Source organism: Podarcis raffonei, chromosome 1, assembly GCF_027172205.1.
Source record: "Podarcis raffonei isolate rPodRaf1 chromosome 1, rPodRaf1.pri, whole genome shotgun sequence".
In the NCBI taxonomy this organism is placed as follows: domain Eukaryota; kingdom Metazoa; phylum Chordata; class Lepidosauria; order Squamata; family Lacertidae; genus Podarcis; species Podarcis raffonei.
Genome location: NC_070602.1, coordinates 27,380,690 through 27,395,023, shown reverse-complemented (window position 1 = coordinate 27,395,023; position 14,334 = coordinate 27,380,690). Strand labels below are relative to the sequence as shown.

The 14,334-nt window shown below is 43.9% G+C and overlaps 1 protein-coding gene across 1 annotated transcript in view; it reads right to left on the bottom strand.

Moving 5' to 3' along the window:
- The window catches only part of STON2 (stonin 2), a 64,228-nt gene that overhangs the window by 39,606 nt on the left and 10,288 nt on the right, over positions 1 to 14,334 (bottom strand). The window contains exons 2-4 of the mRNA XM_053377757.1: positions 12,304 to 12,507; positions 10,564 to 10,827; positions 6,803 to 7,000 (exon numbers count right to left, since the gene is read on the bottom strand). Coding sequence (XP_053233732.1) covers positions 6,803 to 7,000; positions 10,564 to 10,827; positions 12,304 to 12,391 — 550 coding nt within the window. The 5' untranslated portion in view covers positions 12,392 to 12,507. The remainder of the gene's footprint in view (positions 1 to 6,802; positions 7,001 to 10,563; positions 10,828 to 12,303; positions 12,508 to 14,334) is intronic.

Here is a 14,334-nt window from a genome sequence, read left to right as displayed (position 1 = left end):
GCGCCGAGCAGGACACCCCCGCGGCCATTGGAGAGAGGCGGGGCCGAGGGAGGCAAGCCAATGGGCGAGGCGGGGGTAGGTGGCCACGGGGGCGGGCGCTGCCGCAGTCCTCGGGTGGGCAAGGTAGGAGCAGGCGGAGGCTGGCCGGCCGCTCTGACAATAGGGGCGGGCCGAGGGCAAGACACGGCTGGGCCCTCTGGACTCGCGCCCCCCCAGATGTTGCGCCCGGTGCGGCCGGCACCCCTGGCACCCCCCACGCTACGCCACTGGTAGAAGTCAACACTCTGCACAGGTGTTTCTTGCGCACTGCAGAGAGTTACAGGTGAATAATAATAATAATAATAAATTTTATTTATATCCCACCCTCCCCAGCCAAAGCTGGGCTCAGAGCGGCTAACAACAGTAAAAGGGAGACACTAACACAATTTGCACTCCAAATTTGCTGCTGTTAACACCACTTGTATGTACTTGTTGACTATTCCCCCCCCCCCGTCTTTAATGGGAGTTAGCTGCACCTTAAGGATGAAGATGAGACTGGGGAAACGATGAACAAGTAAAAGGTTATAACATCCCTCCTCTCCTGTGAGCTTTTTCAAAGAAGGAAAATCCAATCATGGATATGCAGTTTGACCTTTTCTGAGTGACGGAGGTATACCAGAGGATACATTCATGTTGTTGTTTTTTTAAAAAAAGAAGACTGTGAGCACTTAACCAGTCTATAGCTCACAAGTAAGGACATGCAGCAGTGAATGCTGGACTTTGGGGGGGAGGAAGAATTGGTGCTCAGTGGAAGAGCACATGCAGAAGGCCACAGATTCTACCCCTGCCATCTCCAGTTAGACCTGGGAAAGACTCCCATCTTCAATCCTATAGGGCTGCTAACATTGGAGACAATACTGAGGCAGGTGGATCATTGGCCTGAAACAGTTTAAAGTGGCCTCCTACAGCCCCAGGACTCAATACATTTATCAGGGATTGTCAACATTCACATGGAACTATTCACATGCAAGTAATTTCAAAGTGATGTATGGAAGTTAGTGATGTATGGAAGTGAGAGCTGGACCATAAAGAAGGCTGATCACCGAAGAATTGATGCTTTTGAATTATGGTGCTGGAGGAGACTCTTGAGAGTCCCATGAACTGCAAGAAGATCAAACCTATCCATTCTTAAGGAAATCAGTTCTGAGTGCTCACTGGAAGGACAGATCCTAAAGCCGATACTTTGGCCGCCTCATGAGAAGACTCCCTAGAAAAGAACCTGATGTTGGGAAAGATGGAGGGCACAAGGAGAAGGGGACGACAGATGAGATGGTTGGATAGTGTTCTTGAAGCTACAGCATGAGTTTGACCAAACTGCGGGAGGCAGTGGAAGACAGGAGTGCCTGGCGTGCTCTGGTCCATGGGGTCACGAAGAGTCGGACATGACTAAACGACTAAACAATAACAAATTTCAAAGCTCCTTATGATCATTGCCCTTCCATGAGTCCTGGGAGTGAGGCCCCTTCTCATAAGTAACTTGCTGAAATGGGATTTCAACTAAGCCAAAAACACAATTTGCGGTCCACTTCAGTACCTTCAGTGGCTCTTCCATACTAAACATGATGCAGTGTAATTTCAACATTAAAATGAAACAGAATAAAATAAATATCCTGCAGTCCTAAGCACACTTATATTACTATTCAAAAAAAGGTCCACTGAATTCAACAGGTCACACTTATGAGGAAACATGCTTTCAATTCTGCATTAAATCTGAAGTGTGATCAATTATTTCCATGATAGCATCAGGAAGGTTCTACTCTCTCCCGTTTCCAAAATCGCTGAAGGCAGCCCAGGGGTTAAATTGTCTGCATTCACACCATTCATGCAGATCTATGAAATTACGTCTTTGCTCCAAAACCTGCTTCAGGGCACTTCAGGAAATTACAGTAGTGCTCTTTTTAATTTCCATTCCCATTTCTGCGCCTCTGCGATAACTATCTGTAAGCCTCAAGGCTGGAGCCAGTAGGTGTCTGTACAGGCGCCTACCTACGTACTCGAGTGCAGCCTGGAACTCAGATTTCAAGCCAACTGGTGATTTCAGCCAAAGAAGCCAGAATCCCAGTGGCAAAATGCAATGCTTTGTTCTCCTCCAGAGTGTGTGAGCTTGTTAATGAGAAGGGGAAGTAGGAAATTATTGCACTATATAGGATCTATAAAAGCATAACAATATAGATGAGTCACTAACTGTATTAAACACAAGTCACCAAGAACAAGTCAAAATGCACCTTGCACTAAAGGAATAACCCTATTGATCGTGATATTGTGAACAGGCATGCCATAACCTTGTGTGCCAGTGTAAAGATGGGATACATGCTCGTACATAACCCAAAGCCAAGTCCACCAGAGAAACTCTTGATCAGAGCAGCACATCCTCTTTAGTAGCGCTGCGTAGGCAAAAGCTCAAACTTTGCTGCCATTTGTGTATGTAATGCAGAGATCACCCAATCTGCAGTAAACACGCACAGGAATTTCTTTGAAGTTTCACTCTTAATAGCTAACCCACTCTTAACTCCAATCCGTTATCAAGTTTTTTAAAAAAAACACACCAAAAAAACCCCAACATCAGTGAAGTGTTGGAGTTTGAGGTAAGAACTGCCCAAAGGATTTAAAATAAAAGTCATAGGGAACCAAATTATTGCCACTGAACTAGAACTCAAATCTCTCCACTGGAAGCAGCGGATTCAGCCATTCAATGAGCATAAAATGACTGGGAAAGAGCGAGGAGTCTCCTACTTTTCTTCTTTCCAATTCCAACAGGCTCTGACTGTGAAGCCTTCCACCTGGCTAGGAGTTCCACACAAACTCTTCTGGGTCGTAACAGCCCTGTTTCCCTGCTTTCGTGGACCTACGGCAAAAAGGGCATTTCCTCCTATCCTTAATTTCTGTTCTCTCTTGTCTCCTTTTTCTCAGGACAGAAGCAAACTCCTAGGGAAACTGGAGCATAGGAAGATGCCCTATAATGAATCAAGCCATTGATACGTCCAGTAGTTGGCCTCAGAGTGAAAAACAAACTGTTCCTCTTATATTTGCAAGGAGGTTATGCATGAACAACATTAGAGAAAGACCACCTACAGGAATGGACAATTAAAAAATGGGTTAAAATCCAGCAAAACAGGGAGCTTAAAAGATCTAAAAGTGTGAACACTGCATGGTCCCCTGGCTGTTTTTTAACAAGAAAGAAAAGAGGTAATTTGATTTCAATAATAAGATCAGAAACTTTGGGTTTGACATATAAATACAAAGATTTATATATTAGGGCTTTCTCGTCTCCAAACAGGTAAGTTAGAATGACTCATATTTGATACAAACTATCATACAGAGCAAGAATTAAATTGGACATCCCTAATGCATTATTATACCCATCATTAATGGCCAGCTTGGATTCAGGGCATCTAAAATGATGCACCACACACACTGATACTCAATCTTAGTGACATTTTTCCCCCAAGTGGAAAAAACACTGCAACAGACCCTGTCTGAGCATCTAGGAAGAAATCATACAAGAGGAGAAGCCAACATCTGAGCCTACAAGATTTCCCCCTGACTTTCCCTTCTCCTTTTACACTAAATCTGCTTCCAATTAGCTTAAGAACAGCTAGGCCTAAAACCGATCCTCTAAACCTCTCATCATTGCTAAACCACATTCTTGTGCTTCTTACCGGTACAATCTCCTCATCCTTTCCCATGCTTTTGAGGCAACCACATTATATTGCAAAGAAGCAGAATCTCTTATTTCAGCATGAGAACCCTCCCTTCCCCCCCTCAATGTGTGGTCCTGCCCCTTCCTGAGGATAGAGAAGGATCAAGCACTACTTGATTATGATGGGAAATGCCACCTTTGTGTTCATAGTTGGCAACGCACCCACTCCAATAACTCGAGCATATGAAACGAGTTACAAGTAATAGCTGCTAGTGCTACTGCTAAAACCTCACCAATTTGATCTCCAGCCACTTGAAAGATCACATCAAGAGAGTGCAAGATTCTCAGTCATGTATTTAATTCACCATGAGAAATCAGCTCACTGTGGTGCCCTAAAACTCTTCAAACATACATTTCTGCCCTGCATAGTGCAGAGCTTTGCCCAGTCCTGGCTTACTCTTAGTCATTTTTGAGCCACTGAAGTCATATACTGTCAGGGAACTGCCATCAGTGCCGGAGGGAGAGAGCAAGCTCCAGAGGGATTCCAGAGAGCGTCCCGGGATGGGGAGAGGCAGCCCATCTTCTGGGGAAGAGAAGCAGCGTAGCACCAGTGGAGAAGGGGGGCAGATGGGAATCGGCGAGGCGGTCCCTTGACTCCTTGCCGGGGACCAGCGGGGAGAGTAAGGGTCCTCCGCTGCCTATGCCCTCCTTGCGCAGAAGGCTTCCGCGCAGGGAGAGTAGGAGGAGACTAGGCGTCAAAGAGCTTCTTTGCTGGAAGAAGTTTAAGAAACGCCCACTGACGGATTCTGCCAGCGATTGAGACAGCCACAGGTGAGTGGCTGTCCGGACAGAAAAGGTTCACTCAGGCAACCCAGCCAGGTGTTGGCACCGGCTTACGCACGAGCAACCCCTAGAACCATTACATATACCCTTTAGAAGTCAGGCTACTTTTTCAGTGGCTGTTGCTCACATTTTCCAATTCCTTGTTAGTAAAACTAAAAGGAAGTTCCTGGGGATTTAAAACCGCTTTCCAGGGTGCTCGGTATCTTGCAGTTGTGGACCTGAACAATTCGGTGCTGTGTTGCTCTTTCCCTCTCAATCAGAAGCAGAAGACCAAGAATTTCCACACAAAATCTGACACAACTGTGCCCTACTTCAAACTGAACTCCTGCCCATTGCAAAGATATTTGACTTTCCACATTGCATGGCAGAGCCGAGACCCAAAGTAAGCATGATAAATCCTGTAAAGACACTTTTATCTATTTGCAAATCCTTCCCACAATATTCAGATAGCGCTAGTTGCTTGGTATGTGACTGTGTAAATTTTACCTAGGAAAGGTGGTCTAAACCTAGGGCAGCTATCCTTGAAGCTTGTCAAAAGTTCACCTCACTGCCCTGAAGTAGGCCACATATGAATTGCACATGAATTAGCCACAGACCACGTCCAGCTTTTAATTTGATCAAACACAGGCTTCATGTGCTTTAGTGTAAATATTTGTGCTTTCTACCTCTGGGCATATCAGGGGCACAGCTTAACATTCCAGCAAGGCAGAATCTACTTCTGATTATTTTTTATCATGCAAGTCTGCCAATTTGTTTCTCTCTCTTGACCAAAACAGATGTAGCTTTAAAGTAGCTGTGGAGGACTCAGATTTTAATCAGACCAGCCATGCCCCAGCTACTTTTTATCCTACAGGAGCAAAATCTACAGAGGAAGCAGGTAATCTATCTGTATTCCACCCCACCCCCCAAGTAAGGCTCATATCAGCTGAGGAGGGGGAAGGGATTTAGATTACAAAAATGGCACAGACAGAAAGGGTTATACAACTCCCCCCTCAGATCTGCTGCTCTGACCAAAAGTCTGCCCCCCACAACAGCTGAGTAAAAGTTGTTTTTTTAAAAAAGTCAAAAGATCTCATCACATATCTCCACAGGTTGTCTTGATTCACTCTCTGCTTTTTCCTTTGTCTTAGGGCCAAAGTATATGAAAGTTATATAATGCCTTTAGCCCTGGGGTACATGTTTTTCCCCTCCCACAATAAGCAGCCATCATGGGAGGGGGGAAAGGTTAAAGTCCTCCCAGGGCCACAGTCCTCATCTGGCCTAGGAAAGGGCACAGCAGGAAGATCAGGGCTAAAGACATAAACGTTATCATGTCTTCTTTAGCTCTTAAAAAAAGATTCTTGCCCCCCCCGGGGGGGGGGGCTAGAAGTTTCTCCTTGTCGGTGAAGGAAAGGTGAATGTGCTGAAGGAACTAGAATATTTTAACTACAGATTAAATTGATTTGTAAAACATTCTCATAAGTCTCACAAGTGGTCTTCTTTGACAACTGGCACAGCCGGGGTGGCCCTGAGGCAAAATGGGAAGGTGCCACCTCACTGCCTCCTATTTGCCAAATCCTCACTTACCAGGGTCATGCAGTGGTGGCTTCCGGAGACATCTCACTGGAAGCCACCACTGCTTCTCTCAGCTTCTCCTGTGGTGGTGGGGTGGGCGGGGCTCACACAGGGGCACTGCCCTGTGGGATTCTGAGGTGGCTGCCTCAGTCCATCTCATGGATGGGCCATCCCTTACTAGGGCCAAAAGACTGATACCGATGCACCAGAAAGATAAGTGTACGGCTCCATTTAATCAGTGGACTGAAGATATGACTACACTTGCAACTTATGAACAGACTGATTAGAGATGTAGACTTTGCATGGACACATATAAACACATCTGGAATACTTTTACACAAAATATAGTAGGTTAAAAATAAGCATATATGCATCTGGATAATAATAAAACCTGCACATCAGAGAAGTATAAACGGGATTGTAATTGTTAACTCATATAATGATATAGTATACCTTTTATTTATTTCACTTTTTATTCTTGTTTTATGTTTGTTTGGTTAAACTGTTCTTTAAAAGACTTAATAAAACAGGTAGGCCAGTCCTGAGTTCAGCAAGAGCACCAAGAATAACTAATAGTTGACTGAGCCATCTTCTGAAGCTCATATCATGATACTGCATTTGTAATAGGCTGATCCAGGATTCATTGCAAATTTAGATTCCAATGTTAACAGTTTGTTTAGGGAAATGTGACCAATGAAAGAGGAAGGAAGCACAAAGCTTGCTTACCGGTTGAGTCTGCTGCAGATGCTCTGCCACTGGTCAGGTCTTCAGTGTTTATGGACTGCAGGTCAGTATAGGAAGGTGTGAAACTGGGGCTGCTGGTGTTCTCAGAAGTAGTTGTCCAACTGTTGTCTGACGTGAGAGGCCTTCTCTCAGAAGATCCCGAAGAGGGACACGTCCAGCAGAATGTTTTTGGAGAGAAGGCTTTAAAAAAGAAAGAAAGAAAGAAAGAAAGAAAGAAAGAAAGAAAGAAAGAAAGAAAGAAATTTGTGGAACTAGGCAGCCTAAAAAGGGTTCTGGAAAGGTGAGTCATGACAAAAGAGGGAATTGGATGGTGCAGAACATCTTATATCAAGTTTCCCTCAAGCCAGGAAATGCTGCCTGAGTATTCTGCAGGCTAGCTGGTTATTTGATGCTATCAATGCTCCTCATTTGCTATAAGCCTTCTAATATAAAACCAAAACACTTGCTACCATGTTGTAGACTGAGGAATGCTGTGTATGTCTGTCCATGCGTTTTGTGCTTCGAAAAAAGATTTCTGCAACCTCTGTTAATGTCAGAGCGTAAATGTCAAAGTCCAAGGCCTTGTGCTGTTTACTGTGGTGCAAGACTGTTTAGCAGTAGCTGCTTGGAGACAAGATCCGAAAGGGGAAAGAGATAATTGCTTTTAATATTTATAGACGGGCCTGGGATCAAGTAAATTTGATGAGTCTGAGGCTCTGATTGGTTGGAGGCTCTAGTCAGTGAAGAATGGGCAGTTTACCTGTCAGTCAGGAACGACAGTTGATGAGGAAGGTGTGAGGCGAAGAACAGAGAAAGTTGAAGCGAAAGTGGACAGCGAAATCCTGAATATTATGGTATATTTTTCCCCAGTGTGTTAACAATGCTTTGGTGGCTGTGATCAGAAGAAGGCAGTCAGTGGCTGAGTTAGGCTAATAGGCTGCAATGTGTAAAGGTTTTAACGGAAGAGGACACATGCAGGTTTTTTAAAACAGGGGAAATGTCCAAGAAGCCAGAAGTACAACCATAGGAGCTTTGGGGTCAGAGGCAGATTGTACCCAGTAGTTAACTGGGTTTTGAGTGAATTTGGCTGGGGAGGAATGTCAGGGAAATTGGTCTGAGGTAAAAACCTTTTAGAGGCAGGTCTCAGCAACAGCGTCTCTTGAGTCCTTGGAAACCATCATCAAGCACGTGTGGATCTCAATATATCAGCTTTTCCTTATGTATACAATTAGCCCTCTGATAAACAGTCTTAGTTAACAGTTTGGTCCATCCCCAGTACTGGTGACAATCTCACACCTAATGCTAGGCTACCAGGAAGTTTTAAGAGTCTTTTAAAGGAATTGGTGCCAGCAGAAAAGGGTCACATTGGAGAACACTGTGGGCCAGATTCAACTAACCTGGTAGGCTAATGGAAGTCCTGGAAGAGGACTTCTGCTAGTGTAACAGGGCTTCCCCCCCACCTCCATGCTTTTCCCCCAAATCTGCTCTGGGGAGATCAGCCTGTGGGGAGAAGATGGGAGAGAACATTCCATCCAGCAAGCAAAAATATTTGCATTGACAGAATAGTAGTGCAGTGTTGAATATCACCCTAAGTTACAGTGGCTGGTTCTATATAATCAGTGCAAATACCTAAATGTGTGTTTACAGAAAGCAGGAACTGAGGGAACCCATTTCCTATACATGTGTATACAAAAACCTATGAAAACCGCATACCTGCCTGCTCTGCAAAGAGACTATTAATACATGGGATGCGAGGAGAGCTGGGATCCTCATCTCCTCTCTGTACACACTATTTTAGAATGTCTGAACAGAGATATGTTTCCATATAAGCCTCAAGCGCAAACAGCATCTATAATCTGAAATGTCCAAAATCACAGTTAGAAGAACGTACCTTCATAGTATTTAGAAGCAAGCTCTACTCACACCATATATTTAAAGAACTATTATACCACTTTAACAGTCATGGAGAATCCTGGAAACTGTAATTTGTTAAGGGTGTTGGGAATTACAGCTCTATGAGGTTAGCACCACGGTTCCCAGGATTCATTATTACTCTTAAAAGCAATGCTTTACATGTATGACGTGAATGAGATCTAGAATAGCTTGCTTGAGAATTCTCTCTCCAAATTTGTTTCAGTTATATTACATACATCCTCAATCTTCAGCTACCTGAACTTATAGCAAACTTTTCCTCTAGCAGCGAAGATAGTACAATTTGTTCCAATTTTAGCATGCCATCAATCTCTCATCATTTTCAGTTATTGCTTTCCTTCTTCCTCAGCTGTACGATTCTCTTACTCAAGACTTGCCAGTTTCAGAGCGGATAGCACAATCGGCATTATGTGAAGTTTGCTCTGCTGTGAAAATGCCTCCCCAAGAATGTGAGATAAAGTCCTAGTTACTTGAGCCACTTAGAATCAGACAAAGTCCTTGAGAGGTGTGTGATCCAGATGTCACAATAGGCCATTTCTAGCTCTACTTTTCATACCTCGCTACATTCCAGGGTGCAGCTTTGCCCAGCAGTTTATCTGATTGAACTGTGATGTCAATATAAGAGAGAATTGAAACAGAGCCGAATTCCTTGCTGCATTGGTAGCATAAGCAATCAGGGTACCATATGAGTTGTATGACTGACATGGCTATTTCCCATGCCATTGGTGACCCTTGCCAGGACTAGTGTCACAATACATTTGCATAATTAAACATTTTTTTGGAGGGGGGAAAATTAAGTGTTATTTCTAAAATAACACTTTTAGCAAATTCTTTCAAAGAAACCAACAACAAAGCTTTAAAAATTCAACAATTAGCATTTAAAAAAAGAATTAAAATCACAGAACAGGGGTTTTTAAATCAAAATAATAGCACAGTGGTGGAACACTTCCCCTGCAGAAGGCCCCTGGATCAAAGCCTGACATCACCTAAAAAAGGATCAGGTAGCAGGTGTTGAACCACTGCCAGTCAGAGAAGACAACAGTAAGTTAGATGGACAAATAATCTGACTCAGTATATTTCCTGTGTTGCTAACACAGGAACTCATATTTCCTGTGTTCCTAAAATCATCAGTAAAAATCATCAGAATCATATCATCCCTTAAAAATTCAGGATAATAATAATATATTTACCCAGTACTCTAAAGTTAGCAAAGTATGTACCAGTCAAGTATCTCTGGAGGAGCAAAATCTCACAACAAGGGTATCACTACTGAAAATGCCCTTTCTCCAGTTGCCAACATCTCAACTTTGAAGGGAGCAACAACACAGTCTCTGAAACAGTTAAAGAGTAGGTAGGTTTATATGGAATAGCAGATAGTCTTTTAGACACTCTGTGCATGTGGTGTGTGTGTGTATGTGATTCACTTGCGATGTTGACAATAAACAAGCCAAAATATCTGTGGAATGCGTGGGAGCAAGGCCTAGGGGATGGCTTCTTAATTATTTTAGCAAGGGACTAACTACCCTGCAGAACAAAGCCGTAAGAGCTCTGGTATGTAGAAGCCTCAATAAAATATCACAGAAGCCCCCAAACTGTGTCAGGTTGGGTATTATTCTTGAGGTCAACGATCTAACCACACGTAAGCTGCATCAATGCAGCCTGTTGCTACTCCATCACAGGATCATTCCAGCTCGGTGTTATTCACAAGAAGTGGCTCTTGAAGGTTTCGGACAAGAGCCTCTCTCAGCCCTACCTGAAAATGCCAGGGACTGAACCTGGAATAATTTGCAAGCATTACTGTAATAGACTTCAGTATAGTGTGACATTCCAACCTGTATGTGCATTCTCTGGTGAAGTGCTAGGCCAGGGTGCATCTTCAAACTGGACCCATGTGCTGAATGATGAAGACAGATCAGGCTTTGGAGACGGGTGGTTTTCAAGCAAACATACGGACACAGAGTCTGCAGCAGTTTTGTCCATTCCATCTCCCAGCTCTGCATGTGCAAGTGTCTGAAATTCTCCATCCAGGTTTTGGATGCCTTCAGAAGAAGTATCAGAGGAGGACAGAAACCTTTCAAGAGGTTCTCCAGCTTGGCCTGCAAGAAGAATCACAATATAATGTTGAAGCAACAAGGAATTTTTAAACATCCTTTTTCATCATTTGTAAATGTTCAATGTGTATAGGGCAATGTTACAGCTTTATGCTTCTGAGTGAAACTACCTGTTATAAGAAACACAGCACCCCATGTTGAGTCATTCTCCTTTCCACCATTAAAGAGACTTTGTAATGCATAGTACATGTTATACTGTGCCCCAGTGTCATTATACTGAGCAAGTATCCATCCCTGCCTGAAAGGATGTGAAGGTGGGGTGGGCAAATACACAGCTTAAATGCAGTTTCCACTACTCATTCTGGGGCTGGTTGGTCTTGGGAGTGAGGGACTTGTAGACCAGCAATATCTGGAGGGCTGCAAACTCCTCATCCCTGAACTAGATGTTACATAGGAGAAGGAGAAGCTCGGCACAAGGCTGCTTCCCCTCCCTAGGTTAAATTTCTTATAACACATTGAGGTGGTATATAAAAACTGAACATAGCTACCCGCATGTAATCGAATCCTTTAGCTACTTTCATCTAGCCTGTCTTTTCAAGGAGCTTAGGGTGACCCCATTTTAACTCCATAACTACGCTTTAAGGTAGGATAGGTTAATAGAGCATTTTACTCAAGTTCTCCCTGTGAGTTGAAGAAGGAATTCAACCTAGTTCTGAGTCCGAAACACTCTATCCCAGAGTTGGGAGACCTGTGGCCTTCCAGATGTTGCTGGACTACAGCTCCCATCATCCTTGACTATCAGCCAAACTGGCTGGGGCTGATGGGAGCTGGAGTCCAGCAACGTCTATAGGACCACAGGCTCTTCATCCCTGCTCTATCCATTACTTCACACTGGATTTGCACTATACAGACTCATGCTAGTAAAAGTCACAACTACTGCTGAAGCAGGGCTGGCCTGCCCATGAGGTAGACTGAAGCTGCTGCCTTGGGTTGCAGAATCCCATGGGGGGGGGGAGGGTATTCTTGCTGGTGGGACTGTGCAACGGTGACTTCCAGCCAGATCTTGCAAAATCTCATGGAACTCTGGCAAGATCTTGCAGTGCTTTTGTGAGCTCTCACAATATCTCATTGGAAGCTGCTGTGAGACCTCAGTAAGCAAGGCTTTGGCAGGGTGGTGGAACAGCTTCCCGTTTTACCGCAGGCAGTGAAATGGGATAGTCCACCCCTGAGCACAAGCAATTCCTATTCATGCAAGGAGCTCCTCCATTTTAGTAGGCCCATGTGCGACATGCAACTGGGAAAACACAAAACCCCATGGGAGGAAGACCCATCAGTTTGTGCCTATCCTGAATGAATGGAGAAGAGGCTGCACTTCTTAAAAACAAAAAACGCTTATGTTTAAGTACAACCCACAGAGGACTTTGGATTGGAGTAAAAGAGTTGCCTTGTTTCCTTTGACTAACTTATTTATATCAAGATACAGCAACAGCCTATTTCATCAGAGGGAAGGAATTTGCCTACCCTGGGAGGCAACTGGTAGCAGCAGCCCATCGTTGAAGGAGACCCACTCTGATTGCTGGGAAGCAATTACGTTGGCTAGTGATGTCATGCTCGCTGCAAGTCGCTACTCATCTTCACATCACCGGCAGACAGTAGACAGCAGACAGCCCTCTTTGTTGCAAAGTTGTCATTTTTTAAAAAATCATTTCATTCCTGACACAGCAGCTGTAATGAGGGGGGAAAAAGATTAGAAATCCACAATTTGATTGTACAAGGGTATAAATGGCTACTAGTAAAGATTAGTGTCTCTGAATACCATTTGCTGTGGAAAACATACAGGAAAGTGCTATTGAACTACAGAAGGAGAGAGCAAATTTCAGGCTTGTGAGCGCCTAACAAATGGGTAGAAGGGGTAGGATTTGGGGGTTGGGTATAAGCTTAGCTTTCCTTTTTTTAAAAAAGGAAGCGGACATTTCTGAGGGACAGGGAAGGATATTGGGGTATGCTTGCTTAAGCACTTTTCTATTATTTCATTCATTCCCCAAGTCTGCAGCCTTTGCAGAATAAAACACAACTGGCTGGTTTGGGCATGTTTTATTCCGAAGTAACTTCCTTGAAATAAAGATGTTATGCCAATCTTATTGGAGATTCAGTAACTTCTTGTGAAATTCCTAGAGATGTTTTGGCTGGGCAGGGATAAAAACCAACTATTACTAGTCTTGTTTCAAATGGCAAAATGGATTGGGTTGGCCCTGAGCGATTCTGAAGGAGGTCTACTGTTGCTTGCATATGGAATTTGTGTAAGTAAGTGTAAGTGTAAATCAAGTAACCTATGTTTTTCTGGAATTGGAACTTTGGCTCTTTTGACCAGGTAACATTTAAACTGAGGGAGATTAAGGCTACTAAGTAAATTCAAAAGTTTTCCCAAATATAGTGCTCTCCGAATGTTTTTGGGGCTGCAACTCCCATCACTCCTGACCACTGGCAATGCTGCCTGAGGATGATGGGAGTTGGAGTCTATAGCATCTGGAGGGCACCAAGCTGGGGAATATTGTCCTAGACTAAAGAGATTTAAGTGGAGATTAAAATAGTTGGATTATACCACAATCTTTCCTCTCTATTTGCTCCGAGTATCAGTGTGTTCAAAAGGGATTGTTTACCTCTATTTATTTTGCTGAAGTTGAGAGTTTCCACTTGGAAAAATCTAGATCTTGAAATTCCAGTTCCAATAACTACATGGAGTTAAAGCTGGTCTTCAAAGAAGACCCTTATGGAACAACAAATCATCTTCAAGTAGCATCCTTATGGAAAGTAAAAGATAAAGGCAAAGGGACCCCTGACCATTAGGTCCAGTCGTGGCCAACTCTGGGGTTGCGGCGCTCATCTCGCTTTATTGGCCAAGGGAGCCGGCGTACAGCTTCCGGGTCATGTGGCCAGCATGACTAAGCCACTTCTGGTGAACCAGAGCAGCGCACGGAAACACCGTTTACCTTCCCGCCGGAGCAGTACCTATTTATCTACTTGCACTTTGACATGCTTTCGAACTGCTAGGTTGGCAGGAGCAGGGACCGAGCAACAGGAGCTCACCCCGTCACAGGGATTCGAACCGCCAACCTTCTGATTGGTAAGTCCTAGACTCTGTGGTTTAACCCACAGCACCACCCGCGTCCCAGTCCCACCCGCGTCCCACAATACCAAATCTGGGATCTAGGTTTCTTGCTACAAGAGCAATCCCAGCTCCTTCCTAACAACCTCCATAACCAGATTCCAATACCAAGTGCATGTTTTTTATAGCACAATTTAAGCAGGAAGCCCCCTTTGTAACCAGAGGTTTCCACTGATAAACTGAATTTGAAACCACAGTCCTGTTTGTCTATGCTGCCCAGCTATCGAGTGTTAAAGAGTTTAAAAGTGCAGAGAAGAAAGAACTCGAAGAGTTTTGCAAAACCAACCAGCAAATGGGGTCAGCATTAAACCAAGGAATTGCTGTATGTTCCTTGGAGAGGTAGGTAATTGTTCTCTGAACTACATAAAATAAATACCATAACTCTG